This window comes from Pygocentrus nattereri, chromosome 20 (assembly GCF_015220715.1).
Source record: "Pygocentrus nattereri isolate fPygNat1 chromosome 20, fPygNat1.pri, whole genome shotgun sequence".
Taxonomy (NCBI): domain Eukaryota; kingdom Metazoa; phylum Chordata; class Actinopteri; order Characiformes; family Serrasalmidae; genus Pygocentrus; species Pygocentrus nattereri.
This window is the reverse complement of record NC_051230.1, coordinates 4,509,555-4,534,285: the sequence shown is the minus strand read 5'-3', so window position 1 is coordinate 4,534,285 and position 24,731 is coordinate 4,509,555. Positions and strand designations below refer to the sequence as shown.

The following is a 24,731-nucleotide window of genomic DNA, read 5'->3' as shown; positions in this document are numbered from 1 at the left end:
TGGAATAAGCTATTGGGAAAAAAGCAAAAACCAGTACTGAATGAAAAAGAATCTGGCTTATTTATGCAACGTTAAAAGGCACTGAAACATTCCACTCCTCGTTTTGTTTTGTACAGTTCAAGGGGGAACTTCTTTGGCAGTTGTAATTATTTTTATGACCTGTGTCTCTTATTTAAACGCTTGTGTGTGTGTATATCTGCTGGTTTTCAAGTCTGAATCCATGTCATATTAGAATGTAAGGTGATAAATGCTAGGTTGTACCAATCATTAAAACTCATTGAAAGGGACTTTTGCCTCTGCTGTTTTCTTTTGGATTAATAGAAAACACATAGGACTGAATGCGCTGTACACACACACACACACACATTCTTCTCAGGAGACTCGCTTCCAGTGCCTCAAAGAACCTGCAGACACGCCTCCAAAGCTCAGACTGAGAAGCTGGTTGATTTTCTGAAGTGATCAAACCCATTCAGTGGTGCTGAGGTCTGGACTTTGTTTGATGTGTCCGCCTCCTTTTCTCAGTAAGGTATTCTTCTCCATTTTCTAAGCCGCTTCTCCGTCAGGGTCGCGGGGGGGTGCTGGAGCCTATCCCAGCAGTCTTCGGGCGGAAGGCAGGATACACCCTGGACAGGTCGCCAGTCCATCACAGGGCAGACAGACAGACACAGACAGTCACTCACACCTAGGGGCAATTTAGCATGTCCAATCGGCCTGACTGCATGTCTTTGGACTGTGGGAGGAAACCGGAGAACCCGGAGGAAACCCACGCAGACACGGGGAGAACATGCAGACCCCACACAGAGAGGACCCCATTCACCCGGCCGGGGAATCGAACCCAGGCCCTCCTCGCTGTGAGGCGACAGCGCTACCCACCACGCCACCACGCCACCGTGAACACCATTTCATTTTATAGTAAATGAGTTTGGGCTGGTTTATGTTTATGAACAGACGCCTACAGATCAACATAGTAAAGGAGCTCATCTGTGATCCTGAGTTTAAAGCCAGTTTTTATTCAACTTAAACTTGGAACTAAGTTGTAAATAAATCTGAAACTGAAACTTTGCTTGTGTGTAAAAAGTGATTTCAGAGCCACTCGGTTCTCCCTGATGGAAACTGTTTACCTTCAGTGTTTTGTGCTTCTGATCATTTTAATAGTCGTCAGCGTCACTAATTAATGACGTTCTATTAAAAGACTGGTTTACCAAGAGAGACGCTGGAGGACTTTCACCTGAAATGAGTTCATGAAGCCAGTCTGGTTATAAAAATGATAACAGGACCAGATCAGAGCCAGAATTACTCTTTTAGTACTTTTACTTTATACTTAAGTACATTTGAAGGTAAATATATTAGTACTTTTACATTTCGATACTTAAGTACATTTGAAAGGTCAATACTTTAGTACTTTTACATTTCGATACTTAAGTACATTTGAAGGTCACTACTTTACTACTTTTACATTTCGATACTTAAGTACATTTGAAAGGTTAATACTTTAGTACTTTTACATTTCGATACTTAAGTACATTTGAAGGTCACTACTACTTTTACATTTCGATACTTAAGTACATTTGAAGGTCACTACTACTTTTACATTTCGATACTTATGTACATTTGAAGGTCACTACTTTAGTACTTTTACATTTCGATACTTAAGTACATTTGAAAGGTCAATACTTTACTACTTTTACATTTCGATACTTAAGTACATTTGAAAGGTCTAAAGGGAGGAACTTCTACTTTTTGGGTGTCTCCACTGATCAACACCAAAAACGCCACAGACATTGTGTGGGATATTTAGGTCGGAACGGAGTTGCTCGCTCTTAGTTTCCACCCGAGCCGCTTTACGTGCGCTTGTTTTTAGCTGTAGAGGCGTCTGCGGTTTCTCACAACACTGACCGAAATAAAGGATTTGGGCCTCGAGTGAGCGGCTAATGGGGCGAAGCAGGAGCAGAACACCACCACGACGAGGTTTGGATGAGGTTTAAGCTTTAATAAGGCGGCGTTTGCAAGCTGTGAGTGTCTGAATTGACCCGAAACAGCGGCGGTTGAACGGCAGCAGCAGCAGCGTCGCGCTCTCGGCTGTTTACACGAACCAGGCGCTGTTCATTGTAACGTTATTTCGAGTCTTTTAGAGCTTTAATGAGGAAAATTCGACATAGTAGATTATAAACTATCATCTCTCTTATTCTGAACGTTCAGTTTAAACGCTAAACAGTGGGAGCCGTGAGCCGAATGTGTGGTTTCTGTTGGTACTGCTAGCGTTAGCTGCTAACGCTGTAACTCATTTTAAGCTCTTCAGAAATATTCTCGCCGTTTTATTGAATTAATATATATATTTTCCCGACATAGAAGCGCTAGCTGTCCCTACAGTGGAGCCTCAGTCCTTCTAGCAGTGGTCCCGTCTGAACTGAGTGGGTTCCCAGTTTTTAACGCAGCAACACGGACAAAACGAGTGAAGAGCAGCGACGATGTAAACAAATCTCATACCAGGAGCTTAAAAAAGGCACAAAGTGTATTTTACAGTCTTGCCGTGTGTATTCACCTGTTTACCTGCTACTGTGATACGGGGAGAACGCCGATTAGTGCCGAGCGATTCATCGTTTTCATATCGAAATCGCGGTTTTTGACCCGCAAGCGCTGCGATTAAAAAAACCTACGATATCCAAAAAGGGTCTTAACCTCTTGTTCTCCATGTTTTGGTCTGTCCATCTGAATTTACGCCACCAAATCGTGAGCCAGATTATTCAGTAACTGCATGAAATAAATGTAAAAAAATTATTTATTTATTTTTGGTACACACACGTCACTACATGCTCACGGTTTACTGCTGAAAGCCAAAAATCTCAGATGCTCTTTGTATTGTTTTATTAAAGTGATGTTTCCAGAGCAGATCACTGAAGAGACGCCGTCTGTTTAGAGCCCAGATTTGGGGAAAAACGGGTCGTCTTTCAGTAGATAAAACTAACTGAGTTCAGCTTCTTTTATTATAAGGGTTTAAAATGACATCACCGTCTATTAGACTGGAGAGAAGAGCTACAGCCTCACACGACGCCCAGCTTCTGAATGGAGCTCATGAAGAATATGACGAAGTGTGTTTTGGGACCTCCGGTGGTTCTGAGGAGTTGAAGGTGGTTCCAAAACACACTTCGTCATAGTTTTCATAACTTTGCCTTAATGTGACGCTCAGATCGGAATTCATGTGCTTTCTTTCCGCTGCGTCGTCATTCAGCGTTACCATGGCAACAGACGTTAAAGCCTGTAACCGGTGGAAAAGCAGCTCATCTCACCTTTTTCTCCTCCGTCTGGCTCTAATAATGAAGCGGAGAGCTGATCGGAGTTAATGATCTTCTCAGCGAAGCTCGTTCTGCTCGGTAGTTTGTGTTGATGATGCAGTGATGTCACGTGACGTTACTGAGTAGGAGGAGCTCATGAGGGTAATTTCAGGCCGGTTCATCACATTAATGACTGATTTGAGTCTCTTACCTAAACGAGTCTGAACCATCATGTCAGAGAAATCGGATTTAGGCGAAAAATCGGATTTGAGCAACGAGGCCTGTAATGCGATTCATCAATTAGTAACTGACGTATCCATTCCAAAAGAAAGGCATACAGCAGTACCATGATTCATACTGAAAATCCCGCAATAATAATAATAATATACTTATTTTTTCCTTTAAGTGTATCTTCTCACAGCTTTGTTGGGCCCTGATCTATTATTTTATCATTTCAGAGAGACGCCGCTCTCGCTCGTCATCCCGGGACCGCAGACGCAGAGAGCGAGATCGTTCGCGGTCTCGAGACCGGGACAGGCGGAGGAGCCGCTCACGCTCACCACACCGCCGGAGGTCCAGGTGTGGGTCAAGTTTTGGGTCAAGCGTTTTAGGATCAGTTCTCAGCAGCAGCTAAATGACTGATGTGTGAATAAATGAAGAGTTTTTAATGATTCGGAATGAGCATCACTAGTAAAAGCCACACTCTTAAAAAACTGGTTTTTCAAGGGATCTTGAGTAAAGAAAATGGTTCTATATAGAACCATGAACAGTCAGAGCTGCATGAGTAAAGGGTACTTTGCACCGGTAAGGTGTTCTTCAGATTGATGTCAATTGTGCTGTCGATGGTTCTGCGTAGCACCAAAAGGATTCCACTATTGTTACAAGGCAAAGAACCCTTTTTGGGGCAGTCGTGGGCTGGAGGTTAGGGAACCAGCCCTGTGACCAGAAGGTCGCCGGTTCTATCCCCTTAGCCGACAGGACATGACTGAGGTGACCTTGAGCACCTTACCCTCAACTGCTCCCCAGGCGCTGCGGATAGGGCAAGTTTTCTTGCTGCCCCCTAGTGTGTGTGTGCGTTCACTAGTGTGTCTAGTGTTTCACTGCACGGATGGCTCAAATGCAGAGGTGCAGTTTCCCTGTAGTGGGACTAATGAGGGTCACTTCATCTTTTGGTACTGTGTAGAACCCTTTTTGCTAAGAGTATACTTCTTTATTTTAAGGTGCTTCCCCACAGCTGTGTGTCCATTCTTTTAACACAGATCTCCACGGCGACACCGTTCGTCTTCGCTCTCCCCGGTGCGGCAGAAGGACAGACGGGAGGAAGACAGGAAGGAGGTGAAAGAGAAGCCTGCAAAGATACACCAGATATCAGGTGGGCCATTGTTACCATTCATGTCTAATGTACAGTTTACAAATCCATAGTCACCTATTTTGCCGTCATTGTCTTCAGGACAGAGAGCGTCGACTCTGAATTTGGTTACCCATCAAAGAAGTGCTGAGTGGGGATGAGGAGCTAGTGATGGTGCAAACCACTGATTGGTCAAATGTAATCGTCCCAGAATCATCATTTGGGCTCAGTGAAGTCAGGAAAATACAGTAGCTAGCCAGAATTGCTGTCTGTGACATAAAACCGAGATAAATCAGACCCTGCAGCTTCTGCTGTTGTCAGTGTTTACTGTTCTCGCACTTTGGAATCAAGAACAGACACAAGTTACTCGCCCGGGGTACAGATGAGGGCTGCGTGAGCGACGTTTCCATGGTTAAAGGATCATTATATGATTCTGCACAACTATTGTTGATATTTGAACTCCACAGTGAAAACAAACACACGCCTCCCTTCAGTGCTCCTTCAGAAACTCCGCCCCCAAATTCGCGGACACACATCGTCAAGGCCAGCACGCCTTTTTAGACCTTTTTGGCCATAAAACCCGCAAACCTTGTGTACACAAATACCATGATGTAAGATCAGAGTGAACAACCACACATTATTTAGCGAACGTTAGCTCATTACTGGGTTAGGAAACTGGCGCTACAGTTTCTGCTGTGAAGCTAAACAGTTGGTATGACAAACGTTTGTAAACAAGACAAAACAATGCTGACCTGTTGATTCTGTGAAGCAGCAGAAATAAGTTGATGTTGTCCACCTGTCCAGCAGAAACAGAGCGACCTCCTCATCCCTTTTCAACTCTCAATGAAGCTGAAGTCAGGGAGGGCAAAACAAACCGTGGGGAGGGTGATATTCTCACAGGGCGGGACCAACATGAACACGCAGTCAGCCCGGCTATGAAAACAAAGAACAGAGAAGCTCAGGTTACATACAAACCGAGGGGGCGTGGCTTCATTCTCTGCTCAGGACGTCGTTACTCCCCTATGTCTTTACATAGAAAGTAGCTGTTTGCTGCTGTATTAATGTTTAAAATGTCGAGTGTATCAACTTTAAGAGCTGCGATAACATAAAATGACCTCATACGCACGACACTAGAGACGTCTACATTGTCAGCACAAACTTTTAGAGGCCTAATGAGTGCTTCTCTGCACAGGTTACTCCACCTGGGGACAGATCAGGGCCGTGCGATGAACATTACTTTGATCATTTCTGCAGTATTTCCATTGTTAAAGGATCACTGTACGATTCTGGAGAACAGTTGTTATTTGAACTCCACAGTAAAATAAACACATCCCTCCCTTCAGAGCTCTCCTTCAGAAACTCCGCCCCCCAAATTCATGGACACACATTGTCCAGCATGACTTTTTAGACCTTTATGACCATAAAACATTTCACAAATTCCATGATATAACGCTACAGTGAACAACCACACAGTTGGTATTACAAACATTCGCAAACAAGATAAAACAATACTGAGCCTAAGCGTTTGGATCGAACCCTGAACTGCTGCTCAGAAACCACAGCTACTCCAAAACTAATCCTGACCTCCAAGCCTATAAAAATGAATCAAATGTTAGGATAGTTCTCACTCCCAGTGAGTAAGTCGGTGAGGTAGTAATGACTGTCACAACAAGCAAAAAATAAACAAACACAAATATTTATACTTATGTAATATAAAAATACAATTTTCAGCTGTTTGTGCTTTTCAGTGCACAAAAATGTGCTTGCAGTTCTGGTGGAAGTAGCTGTTGGTGTTTCATTTCTCCTTATTTTGCCCAATAGTGAATGGAGCTTTTATCATTTTGGTTTTTGCTCTTTTCTTAAAGGAGAGGTTAGTTAGATTTCTGTTTATACATCAAAATAAAGACTGTGCTGCGTCTTGTCCGGACGGAGACACACTACTGTCATACTAAATTATCCCGTCTCGTGCGGTCAGACAGAGCGGCATTGTTAATGTCAATGTCGAACAGCTCTAGTATGAATAGGTTTGGTTTGATTTGAAACCACACCTTACTGTACCTTCCCAGGCACAATTAGGTCCACACAGTGCTTCTTGAAAATATTCAAACATCTAGTGTAAAGCCGTCCCAGAAGAGTGAGACAGTTACTGCTGCCAAAGGTGGACAAACTCCTTATGAATGTGTCTACAAACTTTTGGATGTATGGTGTACTTGCAGGAGTCATTCAGTATTTTATCACTAAATGACCCGTTGGTATGAGTGACAGGCAACGTACACTTTTCTACCGACAGTTGAGAGGCTTTGTTCACACGCAGCCGGTAAAAGTGGCCCAAATCTGATTTTCTCACCAGGTCTGAATGTTTTTTGGACGTTCACATCTTTTTGTGATCTGTATGCGACACCAGTCTGAACAGATCAGGTCCCAAACTGACGCAAAAGAACAGAGCCTCACGCGGCTCGTCCAGAGGTAAACAATCACAACCGCCAACCAAAGCCAGCCGCACCCAGAGGTTCAGCTTCATCTTCACCAGCATCGCAGGAGCCATCATGAAGCTCCACTGACTGACAGCTGGGCTCATCACCCAGAATGTGTTTGAGGTCGCCGTAGAAAGGGCGCGGTCACTTCTTTGGTTCGTGTCCTCGGATTCCTTAAGCTTTGCTTTCAGACTTTTAACTGGTGTTTGACGCTGCAGCCTCGCTGTCCTGCGGCCGCGTGCGCTTGCGTTAAGACTCCCTTCTAATTTTTTGGTACAGAAACATCAGACTAAAGCTACGTTCACATTACAGGACTGATTTTTCTGATTTTTTTGCTCAGACCTGATCTGTCTGTGACGATGGTTCACACTTGTTTGCGTAAGTGACTCAGTGACTCTCACGTGACTGAATCACTGCATCATCAGCACAAACTAACGAGCAGAACGAGCTTCGCTGAGAAGATCATTAACTCTGATCAGCTCTCCGCTTCATCATTAGAGCCAGACGGAGGAGAAAAGGGTGAGATGAGCTACTTTTCCATAGTTTACAGGCTTTAACGGCTGTTCGGCGCTGTTGCCATGGTAACACTGAATGATGGCACACGCGCAGTAGGAAAAAAGCACATGAATTCCGATCTCACATTCAGGTCACATGGCCACGGATAGGCTACGTATCCGAAATAGGACCACGTATGAAAGTGGCTCAGGTGGGATTTGAAAACACCAGATCAGGGCAAAAAATCTGATTTGTGCCACTTCAGCCTGGTAATGTGAACGCAGCCTAAATGTTTGAGTCTCAGCAGCGTGAAATTACGATGAATGTGGAGCTGGACAGACGTAAAAGAATTCCGATTTGGCTGTTCAGACTGCCACATATCCGATACGGATCGGGTTTCAGTACCAAATATGAAGGCGTCTCAAATCAGGAGTTATGATGTCCGATTCAGTGTGTTTATCTGCTCACACTGACGCACATCTGTCATCTTTGCCAGTTTTACCTGCTGTGTGAACACCGCCTGATATTTAAAGACCACGGCCTCTCACTTTTCAGCTGTATTTAAAGTTTGTGAAAGGTGTGAAACATGAGACCACTGTGCCGACAGCAGAATTCCTTTCATGGGTTTAATAAGCTGAGCAATGCTGGGAAATGCTGTTTAATTTCTTTGTTGCAGCTGAGGACATGCAGGGCAAGACAGAGGAGGAGATTGAGATGATGAAGCTCATGGGCTTTGGCACCTTTGACACCACAAAGGTGAGATTTCAGAAATCACAGTGAGAATATCATTTTCACTGATAGGAAAGCCAAGAAGCTTCAAGTAAGCAACTGTGGAGATCCTTTGAAATCCATGCGGTGGTCTCTGCTTTATTCAGAAATCATTGTAAAATGTAAATTAGTTATCTGGCTCATTTTAAGCTGTTTATCATGCCGATGTTGGAAACACAAACCTTTTTTTTTCCCCATTTTGACTGCCGTCAAATGAACCTTAAATGTTTTTCCCTGCATATTTTGCATAAAGACCGTTTACTTGACAAAAAGAGAAATAAAAAGCATACAAATCAGAAATGCGCACTAATGTTTGGCCTCCTTGTTTACACCAGTGTTGGGCTGGTTTGCAGTATAGTTGATCACAGCAACAGATGGAGAAAGCTTTTCGTGATACTGCTGCTGACCACATGGTGGCACAGTCTCCCAACATTTCTGACTAATTAGTTTTCACAAAGCTTTAGTATACATTGCTGTGTTATTATATTATATCATGTTAAAAGTGGAATTACTATGAAGCTTTTGTAACTGGTTATGTGTGTACAGGCGTAACATCATGACCACCTCCTTGTTTCTACGCTCACTGTCCAGTTTATCAGCTCCACTTACTGTATAGCTGCACTCTGTAGTTCTACAGTTACAGACTGTAGTCCATCTGTTTCTCTGATACTCTGTTACCCTGTTCTTCAGTGGTCAGGACCCCCATGGACCCTCACAGAGCAGGTACTGTTTAGGTGGTGCATCATTCACTTAATGGATTTAAACACCTCAGTGTCACTGCTGGACTGAGAATAGTCCACCACCCAAAAATATCCAGCCAGCAGCGTCCTGTGACCACTGATGAAGGACTAGAGGATGACCAACACAAACTGTGCAGCAGCAGATGAGCTGTCGTCTCTGACTTTACATCTACAAGGTGGACCGACAAGGTAGGAGTGTCTAATAGAGTGGACAGTGAGTGGAGCAGCACTGCTGTGTCTGATCCACTCACACCAGCACCACCACATCAGTGTTACTGCAGTGCTGAGAATGATCCACCACCCAAATAGTACCTGCTCTGTGAGGGTCCATGGGGGTCCTGACCACTGAAGAACAGGGTAACAGAGTATCAGAGAAACAGATGGACTACAGTCTGTAACTGTAGAACTACAGAGTGCAGCTATACAGTAAGTGGAGCTGATGAAGTGGACAGTGAGTGTAGAAACTAGGAGGTGGTCAGGATGTTACACCAGATCTGTGTATATACACATACACACACAAAGGAAATGTGCAAGAGACATATCAAGCTTGGCAAATAATTAGATTGTGCCCTAAAATGGGCAGAAAAGGCTGTATTTTCACTTACTGTGTGTGTGTGTGTGTGTGTGTGTGTGTGTGTGTGTGTTGTTGTCTCCACAGGGCAGGAAGGTGGACGGTTCTGTAAATGCATATGCTGTCAATGTGACCCAGAAGAGAAAATACAGGCAAGTTTGTTTAGTTATTGTACCCCCCCCCCTTGAATGCAGTTCAACCGATGAATATGTGCATCAAAATTTGGGCTCCATTTGGACACTGAACATTTTTACCTCTGCTGCCTTTTTGTCGCCAAATTATTACTTACTTTCCCCTGAGTAACTGCTCCTCTAACTACCAGGTCAAAATAATGACTTATTTTCTCAACACATGGACTTGGCACATTGGACAGCGGCCTATTTTCTCAAACATTTGACTCAATATTCTGACTTTATAATTCCAATATTTCAATATATTCTCAATCATCACTTGTCTAGATAAGCCATCATCCTCAGATATGATCACTCACTTTCTCATAATGTAGTAACTCATCATTTTGGCCTTGCAAGTCAAACGTTTGAAATAAATAACCCTCTGTTTTCACATCTTGAAGACCTTTTGAGGTCCTTATTTCATTGTGAGTCAAAATCCTGGGACAAACTTTTGATGTAACTCTTTCAGTATCAGAGGAGAGGGGCTGATTTCATGGCGTGGAGTTGTAGGCCTGTATTCGTGGTGGTTTGAGTCATTTTGATTTATGCGCTGATGTGGTGCACTATTTATTTTCACAGTGTTGTCAGAAAAGAAAACCAAGTCAGAGTCTTCTGGAAAACTCTCTACTTGCTTATCTTCTATTGATGACTCTGCTTTTCTCTTTCCAACCTGCTCATGCACACAGAATTTATATGCACTTTCATTAAACGGTAACAAGCTTCAGATTAATACGCTGACTGCCTGCACAACGGAGAACAGTGCAAGGTGCTTGTGTCGCCGCTGAGGCTCCATCACTGCGTGTGAATTTGCCCGGTCAGGGCGTGTATCTGTTTTGATTCTGTGTACATGTGTCCACTGCCTGTTTTGAGCAATAGCATATTGTTTGGTGGTGCCCTTAGTAGCAACTGCCTGCTTTGCGGCCAATCGCAGCTGCAGGTGCTTCACAGCTCAGAGACAAACCTTCCCATTGGCTGACGATGATGTAATATGTTGGTGCAGAGGGGAGATCAATGATGTAATCATATTTTCTTTTACAGGCAATATATGAACAGGAAAGGTGGGTTTAACAGACCTCTGGACTTCATCGCTTAAAGGAGACAGAAGTCACGCTCAAGGTTTCAACGACTTTGGTCTCGCTTTGCTCTGTGTAACTTTGTTCTGCTGCGTACAGTTAAATAGTTAGATTTTTTTACATTATAGCTTCCTTTCATTGCCCTATGTCTTTGTGGATATTTGTGAAAGGACTGCTGTGGATAGCTTGAATTTGTGTTGTGGTTTCAAATCGAAATAAATTTTGAAAAATTGCACATTTTGTTTTGTTTTTTTTTCCTATGGTCATCTATACGTCATTGCATGTATCGTAGGGCTAAAACCACCACTCACTGGCAGGGTCAAACTTTTATACTGCGCTAAATCAGTCATAATCAGGTAGTACTGACCAATCAGAGCAGCTGAAGTGTGGAAAAATAAAGCAGTTTTATTTAAGGTGATTCAATCAAAAGGTTCAGCGGTGAGCCTGTCAGCAAGAACTGCATTGGGTACAGCTGTGGGTTAGTTATAACATTGTAATACTAACTATGGGCCTTAACTGTAATGTATGTCGCTGCTGTAGGAAGAAAACCTAATATTAAAAAAAATCGTTTTTCAGTTTTTCACATAATTTGAACATACCTGCTGTTCTTTACATTGTGTGTAAGTGTCATGATGAATGGACCAAAAGAAATGGCCCAAAATGGCTTGGAAAAAATTCTGGTTCCATTGACTCTCATTCAAACTACAGCAGGTTTTTCCCTTCTCCTGTAAAGTTACCACTTTGGAGATGCGATGTTTGTATAGACTATACCATCATATTTCATGCTATACATCTGCTTATTCTGCTTTATTTTGAATTGATTGTGTGTTCTTTGTGCCGTATGTGTGCTGCTGGAGCACCTTTAGGGATTAATAGTCTCGTTTTAAATTGGTTTCGTGGGTTTGAACGTGAACAACAGCGCAAACTCATGGTCCCATCGGCCAAACCGCTCTGCTGAAGTCTCGGTGGGATTTCTGCAAAACAGCATGTGCGAATGGGGGCGTGTCTGACTTTCTCGGGGGGGGGGGGGCGTTCTGGCCAATCACATCCAAGGATTTCCAGGGTTGTAGCTTTTGAGCCAATCGCCGCAAAGGAGTTCTGGGGGGTGCTGCCTTTCTGGGCCAATCAGGAGCGGCTACATTGGCCAGGCGACCAATCGCGATTTAAGAACAAACGTAGCTGGAAAAAAATCGCAGCCCGTCTTTACCGGCGGCATTTCGGTCGAAAGTCGTTTCCAAATGTTTTATTTTCCGTTTCATTTTTATTTTAGCGAAAAAAGCACGGCGGCCGACAGCTGAGCCAATGGGAACGCAGGCTGCGGTGAGCGTCGACCAATAGGAGAGCGGCTCCTCCGGTTTCCATGACAGAAGTTACAGTAACATGACAGTCGCTCGCAAGCTGCCCGCGGGAGCGACGTCGGTTGGACCATCTCCGCTTTTTAAAATGATCTTTGCCCGATTTTCCGTTGCTCCTAAGTTGGTCAGCTAGGCTTGCGGTCTAACCCGACGTTGCGCTTCTTGTTATTTTTTAAACTATCTTTGCTCAACCTGCTCCTTAATGTAGCTCGGTTATACCGCAAAATAAACTCGAAACCAGCTCATTTGGCCCGAAACTGAAACTTGACCGACCACAACAGACACCAACGACATTTTCTGTCCGATTTTTAAACGTTTTTTTTTCCTCCAACTGACTTTTTTTAAACGCATTCGCTACTCGACTAGCAGCTGGGGCTAGCTGGTTTAGCCTGCTCAACGTTAACCGACACAAACCGGAGACGGCAGTTAGTCAACAAAGGGAATTATCCGCGGCTTTGGCTGCAGTTCGGACCCGCTTTTCGCCGCTTGTCCTGCAAAGCCGCTGAGGGAACTGCCTCTGGTAACGTTATAGCCAGCGAGCTAACGTTATAACGGCTTTTCAACGAGCGCTATTCCTGTAAACAAACCACAGCACACTGCGCTTAACTGGCTGGCTTATCCAGGAGAGCAAAGCTGGCGCCGTAAACTCGACTAACAGGGCTTGAGAGTAACGTCAGTCCAGTTTTCGACAAGTTCGTCCGTGTTTTTTTTTATTTATTTATTCTCAAGGCCTTCGTTTCGTCGCTCTTTTGTTCGGTCCACTTTCCACGGACCTTTAATTAACGTTACCGTGGGGTCAGCAGCTAACGGCTAACGCGAGAGGCGTTAAAAACACTCCTTTTCGCTCGGATTCGGACCCTGTTCCGACCCCTTCTCCCCCACTCGGGTCACCCGGTTTATTCGGTCGGAGTCACTCGGAACCAGCGCAGGCTTAAGCCGGTCTGTCAAAGGGCACATCTGTCAGAAATAAGCTGTTTAATTAGCGTTATATCGCCAAGCTTCCACATATCGACGGGTTTCTTTGCTTGTTTTTCCGGCCTGGGTGTGCGTTTGTATGTGTGCCCGGCTCGTCTAGCTCAGCACAGCAGCCAGCGTCCAGCACAGCCGCCGCGACGGAGAGGGAACAGCTTGTTTTCCTGTTTTCCCGTTTTCCTGTTTTCTGTCGTTTTTATATCGGCTTGTTATTGTTGAAAATGGCCGCCATCGGGATGGTGCAGATGTTGATCGAAGCTGCTGAGTATCTCGATCGCAGAGAAAGAGGTAAATATGCATGCAGTCATATATATTTTAAAAGAGAGAGAGAGAGAGACAGACAGAGAGAGAGACAGAGAGAGAGAGAGAGAGAGAGAGAGAGAGAGAGCGAGCATTGCCACACCACCGTTGCTGCCAGCTTCAGCCTCACCAAAGTCCACCAGCATCAAAAAAACCCCCACAGAAAACTCTAACCCACTTCATCAGGCCAAGATCGTGGAGAGATGACCCACAGGCTGTCAGCATGGATGGGCCAGTGTGTGGTCAGTCTTTTCAGGGGACACTAACATGGTCAGACCTGGTGTTGTGCCTCCCTCCACGCTGTGTGTGATGGTGATGCACCTGTGTGCCTCGCATGAATGGCCACCTCATTATATCAGGAATATGTCTGCGCTGTGGGTGGACTGTGTTTGTTTTGGCTGCCCAGTGTGGGATTAAAACCCATTTTCTAGTGGCCGAGGCTTTCCTAGTGCGCACCCCCCCCCCTTCCCCCCTCCCCACGTATGTGTTGTGGTTTGGCTGGGCTGCTGGGTTTACTCGAGTTCAGATGACATCATTGACCCAAAAGCAGTAGATTTTGCGCAAATCGGGAGCCGGTTCGCTCCTAGATCGTCGGAACGGCACTCCGAGGAACGAACCTTCCAGCTTCGCCTGGGCTCCAGTGCTGCGTGCAGCCTCGACGTGGTGTTCGTTTGTTTTGCCACTGTTGTTGTTGTTGTTGTTGTTGTTTATTGATTTGTTTGTTTATTTTTTTTACAGAAGCGGAACATGGATACGCCTCAATGCTACCCTTCACCAGCCACAAAGACCGGGACGGCTCCAAGCGGAAAAACAAAAACAAGAAAAACTGCAGCAGCAGGTAAATGTGACCTAGTTTCCGGGCCCTGTGTGGCGGTCCTATGCAGTCAGTCTGCGCTCCTCGCGGGTCTTTTTCGCGAACGCAGAGGTCATTTCTTACAGCTCGCTGCCAGGGAGGGTTAGTCGGGCTGTCCAGGCGCCGTCCCTCGTCCTTCGACGCGCCGTAGGGATCAGTGAGCTGTGCCTGGTTTGGGGCCGGAAAAGCTCTGCGCAGTGCCTTCAGGAGCACTACTCCTCCACCACCACCACCACCTCCTCTCTGCTACTCACACTCAGCATGCTTTTACACCCAAGCTCTATTTCTGTTGGCTGTAGCCAAGACAAATAGATACAGAGGGGAGAAAATACCATAAATGAGTTCTTTTAAAGGCTCTGTCCATCCTGCAGCCGTGCAGATGTTCTTCAGATAGGCGATAGAGCGAAATCTTGCAGTGAACATCTGTTAAACTGTGCCTTTACCGGTATCTAGTGCCGGTTGGGTCGTCACTGCACATCCAGAATGTGCAATATTAGGGGTGTAACAATACATATGTCACAGGTCGTGTTGAACCGTTGTGTATTTACTATCATGCAGCGGCTTGTTCTGGTCCTAAACCCTGATTCGACACTTCACAACAGCTAAACTGAGGAGCTGACAACTTATGTTCTTAACTAGAACCAGGCTGGTCAGCTAGTCAACAGGCTGAACCAATGGCACACGCTAAACAACTCCAGCGTTAATATCACAGGCTTGAATTAAAGCACTCACGATACGAATTACTGAAAAACAGCAGAGCAGAAGTAGCGTCAAGCCCAGGCTGAGTCCCAAACGGCTCCGCACTCCCTTGCTACATAGTGCCCTGTGTAACATTAAGTGTAGAAATTCTAGCTTCTGCTGTCAGATCGTGACTGCTTGCCGACTACGGATGTGGATGAATCCCAAATGACCGTTTTTAGCGATGTTTCGCATTGCTGGGCTGCTGGAGTCAGTGTCGAAATCCCTATGTAGTGAGTGCACTATGTAGGGAGCATGGAGCCGTTTGAGATTAAACCTCAGCCTGAGAAAAGTGGCATCGTCGGACTGGCAGACGACTCGCGGTGGTGATTTGGTGACCAAAAAGTGCTGATAAACTGAAAAGTATTTGCTTTAAACAGTGTTATGTTATCAAAAATTCACCGTTATACTGAAAATAAGTCTTAAAAATGATGAAATGTCTGTAGTTTACAGTGACTGGCGACCAAACGTTCTCCTCATTCAGCGGTTCTTCGTTGGTTGATTAGCAACGATACTGTACTCTAAAGGAACCAAATTTCTTGGCGGAATACGTCGATTATTATTAATAATAACTTAAATAATTAGCTAAAACAGCGTATTTTGATATATTTTATGTTGGCCGTAAAACAAACCACACGAGGCAGTGGTTTACTGCGATTCTCACAGGGAAGAAAGTTTTAGACGCTTCGCTTCGTGCCAAAGAAGAACCTTCGCTGTGATAAAATCGCAGTAACCCAAGGCTTGACCATTAGCTTGGAGCTTTTAGAGTCCTGAGTGCTCTAATGAACTGAAAATGGAAAGGCCATGCTCATTTCTGGCTGTATTGAATCAGGACGCCAATGTTTCATATCCAGTCATTATGAATTTCGTCGCTTGTAGCACCTCTGGTGTGTTCTACTGGATCGCAACACATTATTATGTATTATTATTATGTTATTGCTGGTGTTTAAACTTGGCCTAGCACATTAACTTGTAGCTAGAGCGTCGGAGCTGCGTCCCAAAGCCTAGGCTGCGTTTCTCGCCTGCTGCATCATAGAAGGCTGCTCCAAAGTGAAGGGTCCGTCGTATACAGCCTAGAAATGGGGGCCTAACCCGTTCTGGGAGATTGAAGGAGGCATCAGATGTGTCCTTCCTGGCCTTCGGTTACCGATTTAGGAAGGAGGAAAGTGAAAACAGCACCATGGAAGTGGAGGAACACAAAGCCGTTGGAGCTCGGAATGGTTCACGTACTTGAATTCACTTTCTTTAGCTTATAAAATGTGAATTCGCTGATTAATTAAAGAAATTCGTCCATCGATCAACAAACTCGTTTTCTCTCACCAGTTCTCTTGCGAGTTTGGCGCCGCTCTGGTGGCGTCACCACGCAGCCTCGTTGGGACGGCTCCATTTGTGTGACCGATAGGCCACCGAGGAGGAGTCTTCATAGGACAGTCCTACCGGGGAGCCGCCCTACCTCGGCTGCAGCCTCGTCTTTGGCACGCAGCTGATAAAACGCAGATTTGTTTCAGATGTTGTGTTTTTATTATGCAGAGTGCTCTGAATTTATAGAATTAAGATGCCAATTTATCGTAACAAATCAAATTCAGAGTTTTTCAAACGGAGCACCTCTACAGCTTATCCAGCTTTGGCCCAGTCCCACTGCTTATTTTTACCCCTACCCCTGTTTTCGAGTGTCACTCTAACCCCTTGGAACTGAGCTAGAGGGCAGTGCCTGAGATCTTCCCTCTGAAATGAGAGCCTCTAATAAAACAGCATCTCTTCATTAACAGCTACCAGCGCCGCTCTGTAGGCGACCCTGCCCGTCTGCAGGGACAGCAGAGGAGGGGAAAGTCCAGCTCCTCACTGCTGGGCTTTAGTTACATTTAGGGATCATAAGCCTTCAAAGAGGGGGGCAGTTATTTATCACCCCCCCCCCCCTAATTCTTCAGTGATATGAAGCTGAGGTCGGATGTTCACCAGCTTCTCATTTGAATTTTCCCGTTCCACCTTAAACGGTGCCACAGTTCTGATGCCTGCTAAGACAGCAGCATACCACTAGTGTCTTTTATGCTTGTTATGAAGGATAAAGACCATAATAACTGAAACAACGTTAAAAACAGTGATTATCGTCATTTTTAACAGAAAATTCTCCCATTTGTGGGTTTCTTTGGTCTCTTGCGGTCCATCTTGTCCGTTTCTCTTTCTTCTCATAACTTGGAGTCTCGGTAAAACCTCCGTTTGGAGTGAAATGTAGCCCCAACACTTCACCCCTCTATCTCAACATGAATCAGAACACCCCACCCCTGGACGTGAACCGAGGTAGGGCTAAGTGGTAGGGGCCAGGGCTGAAATGGCATCGGGCCTCAATCGTAATATTATATTAAGCTGCTGCATCCTAACTAGTGGCTTGGGCCTAACATATCAGCTTGTAGGTAGAAGACACAAAGCACAGCTTTTGTTTCTGTGTTGTATTTTTATAATGACGTGCTCTAATAATCGGAACGTGGAAAATACCAGTAAGGTAAGACGCAATTCCAGCTACTGTTTATTTTAGCTTATTATTTTATCGAAACGGTGTTGAATTAGGATACCGCCGTATCGTATCGTGTCAGATTCTGAATGGTGTGAATCGTTACGTCCCTACAGTGTATTGCATTGTAACGCATTGTGTTGCCTCGCTGGTTTGGGGATCGTGCGTTAGCTCGGGGTGCCGTGAGGCACAGGGCTTTCTATGCTCATACAGTCTGAATGAAAGACTTCACTGTTGGGCTTTTCTAATGTTGAATGCTGTTACAAACTGAAAATGCAAACGTTAACGAATCAGTATTAACGAAAAGCCCATTTGGGGCCACTCCTCATTCACGCTGAATCGAGTGCATCAAACAAATGATTGATTTTTGAGCATGTTTTTAATGTAATATTATGCACGGTCGCTGGTAGAACCCGTATCTTCGACAGCATAACGGGCTGATTTAAGTGATCCAGCTGCCTTTCCATGTGATGAATAAATAAGTCGTGTCTTGAAAGATCAGATGTGGAGAAATGGCCCACAGGCTGGGTGGATAGCCAGTTTACAGAGCACTGATATGCTGTTCGGCCTCTGCGCCACCTTAGTGACTACAGCACTAACAGCTTCTACTGTTTAGATCTGTCATTAACATGCATCTGAATTCAGAACCGTCAGCCAACTGTGTTCGCACACTGTGGAGTTAGACCTCCCCATCCGTGCAGTGAAACGCCCGCCTGCACGCTCGCTAGTGAACACACACACTAGGGGGCAGTGAGCACACTTGCCCGGAGCAGTGGGCAGCCCTATCCACGGCGCCCGGGGAGCAATTGGGGGTTAGGTGTCTTGCTCAAGGGCGCTTCAGTCATGGACCATCAGCCGAGGGGATCGAACCGGCGAGCTTCCGGCCCACGACTGCCCCCGAGCAACTAATATATTTCAGATTTTTTGGTTCAGTGAGTCTCTTTCCCTTCATTCCAGCTTCCGTTCTTCTCAGGAGACTCGCTTCCAGCTCCTCAGAGAACCTGCAGACACGCCTCCAAAGCTCAGCCTTAGAAGCTGGTTGATTTTCTGAAGTGATCAAACCCATTCAGTGGTGTTGAGGTCTGGACTCTGGGGTGGTCAGTCCATCGTCCAGCTTCTTAGTTTGATGTGTCCGCCTCCTTTTCTCAGTGAGGTTCTTCTTGATCAGCTACACGTCCTTTCAGACCCACAGCGCTGAGTGGTCTTCTCACAGTGGAAGGATGGACAGACACACCTGTGGACTCTTGAAGAAGATGGTTGCTCAAGGGTTCTTTAGTGGGGGAAATTGGTTCTGTATAAAATAATTATAGTCTTTATTTATATAGTACTTTTCATTCCAGAGTCACTAATAATATGTTCAGGGTGACGTAACAAAGTAGAACCATGAACATTCGAAGAACCCTCTGCATGATTAAAGGCTTCTTTGCGTGGTGAAATGGTTCTTCAGATTGATTGAGCAATGCGTCTTATATGGTTTTATATAGAAGCTTTTTGATAAGGGTTCCATGTCGCACCAAAATGGGTTCTTCTATGTTTATGATGTCAAGCTTGACACAATAGAAGAACCCTTTTTGGTGCAAAACCTTTCACATAGAACCATCTACAGCACATTCTCCATCAATCCCAAAACCCTTTCGTGATGCAGACAAGCCTTTAATCGTATAAAAGGTTCTTTGTGTTCATAGTTCTAGATAGAACAATTTTTTACTAAAGAATGGTACTATGCAGAACCCTTTTCAAAAGTAAAAGTAGCTTCGTTCTCCATCAATCCGAAAACATTTTCATGATGCAAAGATGCCTTTAATCATGCAAAGGGTTCTTTTATCCATGGTACTATATAGAACCATTTTTACTAAGGAATGGTGCTATATAGAACCTTTTTCAAAAACATTCTATATAGAACCATCTAAAGCACATTCAACGTCAATCTGAAGAACCCTTTCATGATGCAAAGAAGCCTTTATTCATGTAAAAGGTTCTTTTAGTGTTTGTAGTTCTATATAGAACCGTATCTTTTACTAAAGAATAGTACTTTATAGAACCTTTTTCACAAACATTCTATATAGAACCATCTGTAACACATTCATTATCAATCTGAAGAACCCTTTCACGATGCAAAGAAGACTTTAATCATGCTAAGGGTTCTTTTAGTGGGTATGGTTATGTATAAAGAGTGGTTCTATATGGAACCGCTTTCAAAAATGTTCCATACAGACCAACAACAGCACATTCAACGTCAATCTGAAGAACCCTTTCATGATGCAAAGAAGCCTTTAAGGATCCTTTTAGTGTTCATAGTTCTATATAGAACCATTTTTTACACAGAGGAACCTTGAAGAACCATCATGTTTAAGTGTGTAGAGTTTGTTTTTCTCCCCATGTCTGTGGGCAGTTTTGTTGCTCTACCAAGTCTTACTTGGTTGTGTGGAGACCCGTTCGGTTTTGGAAGCTCCTACTTTTCACTTATTCTCCTTTGAGGTCCGCCTTTGTTATGCAAGGGGATCATCTCGTATCTGATCTCAGAAACATCTCCCAAAAAGATGAACGACTTGGGTTTATCATTCTGGTCACACTATAAATGAAATGAACGGAGGGTGGTCAGGCGTAACATGATGACCATCTCCTTGTTTCAACGCTCATTGACCATTTTTTCAGCAGAGCAGGTACTATTTGGGTGGTGGGTCATTCTCAGCACTGCAGTAACACCAACGTGGTGGTGGGTGTGTTAGTGTGTGTTGCGCTGGTCTGAGTGGATCAGACACAGCAGCACCAAAAATATCCAGCCAGCATCGTCCTGTGACCACTGATGAAGGACCAGAGGACGACCAACGCAAACTGTGCAGCAGCAGATGAGCTGTCGTCTCTGACTTTACATCTACAAGGTGGACCGACAAGGTAGGAGTGTCTAATAGAGTGGACAGTGAGTGGACACAGTGTTTTAAGACTCTAGCAGCACTGCTCTGTCTGATCCACCACCACATCAGTGTTACTGCAGTACTGAGAATGACCCACCACCCAAATAGTACCTGCTCTGTGAGGGTCCATGGGGGTCCTGACCACTGAAGAACAGGGTAACAGAGTATCAGAGAAACAGATGGACTACAGTCTGTAACTGTAGAACTACAGAGTGCAGCTATACAGTAAGTGGAGCTGATAAAGTGGACAGTGAGCGTAGAAACGAGGAGGTGGTCATGATGTTACCCCTGATTGGTGTATATGTATATTTGTAGCTCTTTACATTCTGCTTTTCTCTGGTTTTTGTCCTGATAATGTATGATAACAAGTGCGCGCGCACTTACACACACACACACACTGCGCTGATTTTACTGACAGGCTCTCACGCTCCCCCACCTCCCCCACTCTTGTTAATTACTCGATCATCAACGCCTTGGGTCTCCTCCATCCTCCGCTGAATAGCGCTCCAGGATCCTGTGCATCCTTTTTGAGCTGGGTGCAGCTGATTGTTCCGTATCGTTGGTATTACTGCGTTATTAAGCTTATTTTTGGCGGCTGTGTGAGCGCACATGCTTGTTGATTGTTCGCACCGTGTTAATTTTTTTTTTTTTCTTCTTCTTCTTTTTTGGACTGTAGCTCCTACCAGCCCTCTCTGTTTTTTGTGCCCATCTGTTCATCGAGCGTCTAGTTTAGTCATACGCGCTGATAGCCTTTTAACACGTGCGGTTCTTCTCAGGGTGCTGCGAGTGTACGAGTGGTTTGGGAGAATTGTCGTCAGCGTGTTTGGACGCCGTTTGTACGTTTGGGTTTTCCAATGAACGAATGTGACTTAGAACGGTCAGGGAAGGAACTGCATTAAGTGGCATATTATTGCTGGGCAGTACTGATCAAATTGAATATTGTGCTATTTTCCAAATTGATAACAGTATCGTGGTTTCAGAATATATTAAACTTGTGTTTTACTGTTTTTATGACATTTACTGTTATTGCAGAACAGTCTAAACCACATTACAGGGAAGTGATAGTCTGGTAGTGGTGATCAATATAATCGTGATACATGCTGCCACAATATGCTCTTCTAAGTATACTATGAATATGATAAGTGCTTATAAACACTAACCAACTGTATATGTAATTGCATTTACTACGTGCATCACTACGTTCACACAGCAGGTAAAAGTGGCCCAAATCTGGGGGGGGGGGCTGTTCACAGTATATTTTATATATGACCTCTATGCAACATCAGTTTGAACAGATCAGGTCCAAAACCGACCCGCATGCGCAAAAGAACAGAGCCTCACGCGGCTCGTCCAGAGGTAAACAATCACAACCGCCAACGAAAGCCAGCCGCGCCCAGAGGTTCAGCTTCATCTTCACCAGCATCGCAGGCGCCATCATGAAGCTCCACTGACTGACAGCTGGGCTCATCACCCAGAATGTGTTCGGGTTTGCCGTAAAAAGGGCGCGGTCACTTTTAACCTTTGCGTTCAGATTTTTCACTGTTCTTTGCCGCTGCAGCCTCGCTCTCCTGCGGTTGCGTTCGGGCGTGCCTTTCAAAATCTCTCCGAACACGGAGGAGTTTGGATGAGTCTCTTGAATGTCTGAGTCTCAGCAGCACGAAATTCTGACGAACGCGGAGTTGGATTTGCCTAATGAATTCTGATCTGGCTGTTCCGACCGAGTCACATTGCCGGATCGGATTCCAGTATCGCATATAAAAGCATCTCAGCTCAGGATCGAAAATGACAGATGCCGTTTTTTGCTGTTCACACTGTTTTTTTTCTGTGTCACATGAAAAAAAAGATTGAATTTGGACCACATCCACCTGCTGTGTGAACAAAGCCAAAGAGTTCTTATAATGTTTGATAGTATTCCTGGAACTAGTGGTTCTTTTTCATCTGTTCCAACTTCTCAAACCTCAATAAAATCTAAAATGCTGTGATTCGTTATCATGCATTAAGAAAATGGCTTGGATTATTGTGGTCCTATACTTCCCGGACTCCTTCCTTTTATTATAATAATATAACGTAAATATCCGTATCATTAATATCACTAAAACTGATGAGCCGTATCACCGTATAACCCAGAGGAAGGATGTGTTATTAAGCGCTGTAAGGTTTCTTTACCTGTAGAGAGGAAGATAGAGGACGCTTAGCTGTGAATACAGGCACCTGCTATAGTCTGTGTCAGGGTGTCTGTGTGGGCTGTAACTGGAGATAACTGGGTCTGAAATCCTGATAAGGTTAACCCAGGGTCGGTGCTATTTATACACAGCTGTAGGTGGCGGGGTCAGCGGGAAATTGTTTATTATTCAAACGGTTAAGTGCAGGAAGTGGTGCAGGTGAGCACGTGGGCTTCCTCTGCATAATAGACGTTAGCGGCGCTTCTTTTAAAGCCCCCCTCTAATCGTTTTTAGCCTCCACATCCTTCTCAAGAATGAAAAAGCACCTCTTAAAATTAAACAGGGGGTGTATTTTCTCAGCATGTCGTCATAGCAACATCCGCCGTGCTGGGTATCGGTGTTTGACACGTGGGAGGCTCCGGCGACTGTATGCATACGTGAGATGCTCCCAGAGAAAAAGATTAAAGATTTAAATTTGGCACTTTAAATAACGAGTCATTCATACAGAGACTCGCACTTTACACAGTAAATGGTACTGTATAAAACATCATGACCACCTCCTCGTTTCTACGCTCACTGTCCAGTTTATCAGCTCCACTTACTGTATAGCTGCACTCTGTAGTTCTACAGTTACAGACTGTAGTCCATCTGTTTCTCTGATACTCTGTTACCCTGTTCTTCAGTGGTCGGGACCCCCATGGACCCTCACAGAGCAGGTAGTATTTGGGTGGTCATTCTCAGCACTGCAGTGACACTGACGAAGAGGTGGATCAGACCCAGCAGTGTTGCTAGAGTCTTTAAACACTGTGTCCACTCACTGTCCACTCTATTAGACACTCCTACCTCGTCGGTCCACCTTGTAGATGTAAAGTCAGAGACGACAGCTCATCTGCTGCTGCACAGTTTGTGTTGGTCATCATCTAGTCCTTCATCAGTGGTCACAGGACACTGTCGGCTGGATATTTTTGGTTGGTGGTCTATTCTCAGTCCAGCTGAGGTGTTTAAAAACTCCAGCAGCACTGCTGTGTCTGATCCACTCACACCAGCGCAACACACACTAACACACCACCACCACATCAGTGTTAGTGCAGTGTACCGAACATCAGGCAGCGTATTCAAAAGCATTGACTTTGCCTAAGGGAGCTTTTAGAGGCATTAAACACCTCATACGTCTGGTTCCTATCATCACCACTGTAAACAAATCTGACTCGTTAAGTGTCTCTAGAATGGAACATTTTCACACCGAACAACTCCTGGCTGCTTCTGAATTTTGCATGCTTTCTTTTAACGTAATAGTAAGCAATAATAAATTAGTAGAACGTAACACACTATTACTATTAATATGCTACTAACATACTATTAGAAGTTTATTAAACTCTGAGTTCACTGATCTTTTTTCACAGTCTACTAACCTCACCTTTAAAACTAGTTTGTTTGCTGCAGCCTGTTTTGATTCATGCCTGTATGAAGCTTAACTTAGTAAACGCAGAGATCCATCATAACTGGCCTGAACTTCGGTAGAGCTGGCGCAACCAGTTGACGTTCTTTTTGAGCAGTTTAGCAGTAGCTACAGTCACAGCAATGAAGTCATATTCTGCTTCTGCAGGAAAAGATTCTTTTTTGAATGATCCTGATGCTTTAGATTGTTGCCACATCTCCGTGTGGGAGGTGGTAGCGTCTGTCTGAGTGGATGCTTGAATTAAAAGCTACAAACCTTCTGTGGTTCACAGTCCTTGTCCTGAAGTATCATCTAATCTGCTGAGACGAAAATGCATGTTTGCAAAAAAAAAATGCAGTTCTTTAATAAAGTGATTTCTTAATGGTCTGTTTTAACAAGAAGTGTAAAAAAATCCCAGGTGAGCAAGCCAGGGGTGAAGGTGGCAAGGAGAACATCCCTCACAACTGAGGAAGAAACCTTGGGAGGAACCAGGCTGACCAGGGGGGACCCATCCTCCTCTGGTCAGACTACCTACAAATGATTATACTACTAATATTAATAGCAGTAGTATTAGT

General features: G+C 44.6%; 2 protein-coding genes across 3 annotated transcripts in view; both read left to right on the top strand.

Moving 5' to 3' along the window:
• Positions 1-1,810: 1,810 nt before the first annotated feature.
• On the top strand, positions 1,811-11,149 carry snrnp27 (small nuclear ribonucleoprotein 27 (U4/U6.U5)). Its single transcript, XM_017682895.2, has 6 exons — positions 1,811-1,968; positions 3,731-3,851; positions 4,532-4,644; positions 8,266-8,345; positions 9,756-9,820; positions 10,880-11,149. Exons 1-6 carry the CDS (start codon positions 1,932-1,934, stop codon positions 10,932-10,934), a joined length of 471 nt encoding a protein of 156 aa, XP_017538384.1. The 5' UTR covers positions 1,811-1,931; the 3' UTR covers positions 10,935-11,149.
• Positions 11,150-12,301: 1,152 nt separating this feature from the next.
• Positions 12,302-24,731, top strand: part of mxd1 (MAX dimerization protein 1) — a 56,997-nt gene continuing 44,567 nt past the window's right edge. Inside the window, exons 1-2 of one of the 2 annotated variants that reach the window (XM_017682897.2) lie at positions 12,302-13,529; positions 14,280-14,379. In XM_017682897.2, coding sequence (XP_017538386.2) covers positions 13,463-13,529; positions 14,280-14,379 — 167 coding nt within the window. In that variant the 5' untranslated portion in view covers positions 12,302-13,462. The remainder of the gene's footprint in view (positions 13,530-14,279; positions 14,380-24,731) is intronic. The other variant, XM_017682896.2, reaches the window with a different exon arrangement.